Raw genomic sequence first — 4,552 nt, 5'->3', positions numbered from 1 at the left:
AATTACCTGGGTACTTTTAACCTTTGAATTGCCAATTACGTCTATCATACATCAAGCCAGGCAACAATGTACACCTCATGAAAGGAGAAATAGTAACTTACGATATACAGATGAATGAATTTAACTGCTTAGCGACTACTTCTCCTTCACCAAATTCCAGGAGATTCAATAGTATCTCAATGCTTCTGTACAACAATCTGAAATAAACATTTAATATGTCGCTTATATTTGTGTTGCTACTAGAATGGACATATGATACAGTACTATAAATCAATCAATCAATTAATCAATCATTGAAAAAAATAATTTCCATATCTGAAGATATAACTGGGAACAGCTAACACAATGTATAAAATTTTAAAAATACAAATTTCAAATAATGAATCGGTAAATAAATGAAGATTAGAATTGTCCCAGGGTTATGTAGTGGTCCAGTAAGGTTGAAAATAGCTCCGAAAAATTTTAAAGTGACTAAAAATCAGAAAATGTCTCTCCAGAAAAAGGATTCAGCAACTTACTTTCCACTTGGCTCCTGGTCATTCAAACGGCCAAGGATTCTGCTCACTCCGTCCACGTTGACCATCTTCAAGCAGTTTATAGGTGAGCAGGAAGACAGGTGTTGGAGAACATCAAGGAAGCACATCTTCACCTCCATGTCATTTTCGAATAAAGGTAGTGACTGTAAACAAACAATACAAAGTTCGTTATCAATATACATTTAGGACTGTTGATGGTTTAAACTTTGTGGGCGCTGTGTGCTCGATATGTGAATCAGCAGAGAGACAAGAAAAAACCACCAGGGTTGGAAGTGGAATAGAGATTTTAGTCTTTGATTTTGCGTCCTTATAATGCCATAGACATAAAATTTTGTATCCATAGACATAAAATTTTGTACCTAACCATCGTGGCAGCAATGTAGTCTGGACCATCCAATGATAAAATTCCCACTCCCTGATTCCTATATTTCAATTTTCAGGATTCACCACTGATGATCAAATGGATAATAAGAATAAAAAATAATATTTTATGATGATGATGTGTACGGAATTTTATACAGTACCTTTGTTAAGGTCTCTGCAATGTCACTTTGGTTGACTTGTTCAATATTGAATGCCTTGCTAACAGGAATGAGGTCTTGGAATTCCATTATCGGTGGGTCTGTGGTGTAAATACTGAGCAAGGTCTGTGCCAACTGCAGGCGAACTTCTCTGTTGGGCACTCGTACCAGATAAGCTAGTGAAAATACAATAATAAATCTGTAAAGTTTTATTTTATACAATATATCTATTATAAAGATTAAACTTTGTTTCTCAATAATATTCTTAGAAAAAAATAAATGTATCTTCTAGTTTGTATTTCTACACCAACATAGATGAGCTAGTATTTGAATAACAATATTGAGAGTAAACATGAAAATTACATTATAATAAATATAATAATAATGAAGAAAATACTAATCATTAGTTATAATTACACGAAAGTATTACAGAATTGATTGAGACCAAAAACTTACAAGATGCCTGTTAAAATTTTACAAATTAAAATCTTAAAACTATTATACAAAACATAAAGTATTAAATAAACCTTACCAATTTGGGATAAAGATTCTACAGAAATTTGTGAGAAGGTGCTTTCATCCGATGACTTCTGCCTTAAGAATGGCAAACTGTTGAGGAGACATTCAGTTTAATTACATTAAAAAAAAACCACAAAAGAATATTTGGACCCACCTTTATATACTTCAAATAACATAAATATATCAAGATGTGTCAAGTTTGTACAATATGTGATCGTCAACCACAAAATGATGTTGCTCCTCATGTTGAATTGTGATACCAGGCAAAATAGGTTAGAACATGAAATTTGATGAAAATAGATTCATATTTTTTCTGTACTATATGTATAGAAGTTCAATATGTACATTTTATATATGACTTGTTTTGTCTATTAACTTGAAACATGAAAGCATCTAAATACAAAATTCCCAACTGTTTTTACAAATTTGAAGTCACTTTTCTCATTAATTCTGTTTTGCATTCATGCATACAGGCCAAAACCCCAATTACTAGTATGATAATTAATAGTAAACATTTCACCAATACAACACCTTATACGTCAAAATGTAACATCCCCAGGGATGTCACCACGCTGGTCGGCAGTGGACGGGCCTGTCCAGCACTCAACATTTCAGACCAGGATTTACAGGCTCCCGACCACCACTATTATTTCAACAGTTTACAAATTATAACAAAATAATTAGTTTACCTAAACACAATAGACAAGCTAAATTGATAAAGACAAGAAGAATACAATAAATGTTTACGTGGTTACTTTAATTGTAACAAAATACTGCACTGCCCTGCTATTCATCGCTAACTTAACAGTCTAGGCCTAGGCCCAGTTGAGTCATAGAGAATGTCGTGTGCCGGCATGACACGGTTGCTCTGTACACATTCAAAGGTTAAAGTTAAAATTGTGACCATTCAAGTGTTTTATTATGAGAGCATGGTCCGGGGCAGGAAGATCATTAAAAATTTACGAAACCTGATTTATGTTTTATTTCTTTACTTTGTTTTCATTTTCTATTTTAAGTTTTTCACTTTTAATTATAATTGATATATAATGTGTGTAAATGGACAAAAAATAAATAAATGAGTGCACATGAATCAGTGACATACACATTCATCGTGGTAATCGTCAAACGTGTGAAATTACGGCAAACAATGCGGCTGGGTACAGTCGGATCGACGCTTTGTCGCCGGCATTTGTTCATTATTATTTTTTAATCTAAAACAAAGCATGTTAACTTTTGAATTTAATTAGGCCTACAGTAAGTCTATACTTCATCTGTTTTGTTGCATTCCTCAAATTCTGGCCTAGGCCTACCTGGGCCTAGCCTAAAAAAATCGCGTCAGCTAGCCTTGGGCCTAGGCCTGCTCGACTTAGGCCTTTTGCTTTTTAAGAGCTTTCACGAATATGGCGTGAAATATATGCCACCCCCTCCCCCAGAAAACGGGGGTGTGGCACCCCCTCCCCGGAAAAACGCGAAATGATCGCCGACCGGCACTCCAAAAAGCTGGTGACATCCTTGCATCCCTATGTTTGTCATCTAGCACATTTACAATGCACTGTGGTAGGTTAATAGAACATTATGCAGCCCATGAAATTAGAAAAAAAATTAGGTTTGCCGACCTTAAATTCTCCGAGGTCGGCAGCCTCAGCAATTTTTTACTACCTAGGCCTATAGTATAAACTACAATTTTTCCGAACACTCGTCATCTACAGATTGTGATTTTGTTAATTTCTCTATTAAATCAATATATTGCTGGTGAAAGAATAGTAGTATTGTACTTGTATTAATTTAATAGTGTAGTATAATACATATATTTTACATAAGAAAATCACAGAATAAATTTCGTTTTAGCGTTGTTTTATCGTTATCTTTGGCATGGGAAATACCACTTTCGTAAAAGCCACGATCGTATCATCACAGGCTGCTTCAAAAATGCCCATGCATGTCCATGTGCATGCCTAGAATGAACTATTTGGGATTTTCCACACGTGTACAGTGTACTTGTCAGTAGTGAATTCGCGATGTGATCATGATTGCGTTTACGGACGGTAGGATTAGGCCTACAATATGTTAAATTTTGTTGTTTTTAGATAATAAACAACATTTTAAATATAATAATACTGTAAAATGAAGACAAATAATAGATTTAGATAAGCATTACGATCTACGCGGCCCACATGGCTTCAATTGGGCGATGTTGTAGGCCTTGGCTGGCTACACATCTAGATGTGTATAAGAGACAGGTATTAAATAAACCTTACCAATTTGGGATAAAGATTCTACAGAAATTTGTGAGAAGGTGCTTTCATCCGATGACTTCTGCCTCAAGAATGGCAAACTGTTGAGGAGACAACCAGTTTAATTACATAAAAAAAAAACCACAAAAGAATATTTGGACCCACCTTTATATACTTCAAATAACATAAATATATCAAGATGTGTCAAGTTTGTACAATATGTGATCGTCAACCACAAAATGATGTTGCTCCTCATGTTGAATTGTGATACCAGGCAAAATAGGTTAGAACATGAAATTTGATGAAAATAGATTCATATTTTTTCTGTACTATATGTATAGAAGTTCAATATGTACATTTTATATATGACTTGTTTTGTCTATTAACTTGAAACATGAAAGCATCTAAATACAAAATTCCCAACTGTTTTTACAAATTTGAAGTCACTTTTCTCATTAATTCTGTTTTGCATTCATGCATACAGGCCAAAACCCCAATTACTAGTATGATAATTAATAGTAAACATTTCACCAATACAACACCTTATACGTCAAAATGTAACATCCCCAGGGATGTCACCACGCTGGTCGGCAGTGGACGGGCCCGTCCAGCACTGAATATTGCCGACCAGGATTTACAGGCTCCCGACCACCTCTATTATTTCAACAGTTTACAAATTGTAACAAAATAATTAGTTTACCTAAACACAAAAGACAAGCTAAACTGGGGGGGGGGGGGGGGA

The 4,552-nt window shown here is 34.7% G+C and overlaps 1 protein-coding gene across 1 annotated transcript; it reads right to left on the bottom strand.

Moving 5' to 3' along the window:
* Positions 1–101: 101 nt before the first annotated feature.
* On the bottom strand, positions 102–3,908 carry LOC117104586 (cilia- and flagella-associated protein 69-like; the record flags this gene model as incomplete). The annotated part of the gene is made up of 4 exons (XM_033245438.1): positions 3,835–3,908; positions 1,061–1,233; positions 519–679; positions 102–197 (listed from the first exon to the last, which is right to left on the bottom strand). Coding segments are annotated over exons 2-4 (344 nt in total), but the record flags the coding sequence as incomplete, so codon positions are not given.
* Positions 3,909–4,552: the final 644 nt, after the last annotated feature.

Source organism: Anneissia japonica, unplaced genomic scaffold, assembly GCF_011630105.1.
Source record: "Anneissia japonica isolate Jap-2015-1 unplaced genomic scaffold, ASM1163010v1 scaffold285549_len7028_cov180, whole genome shotgun sequence".
NCBI classification, from domain to species: domain Eukaryota; kingdom Metazoa; phylum Echinodermata; class Crinoidea; order Comatulida; family Comatulidae; genus Anneissia; species Anneissia japonica.
This window is presented reverse-complemented; position numbering and strand designations above follow the sequence as displayed.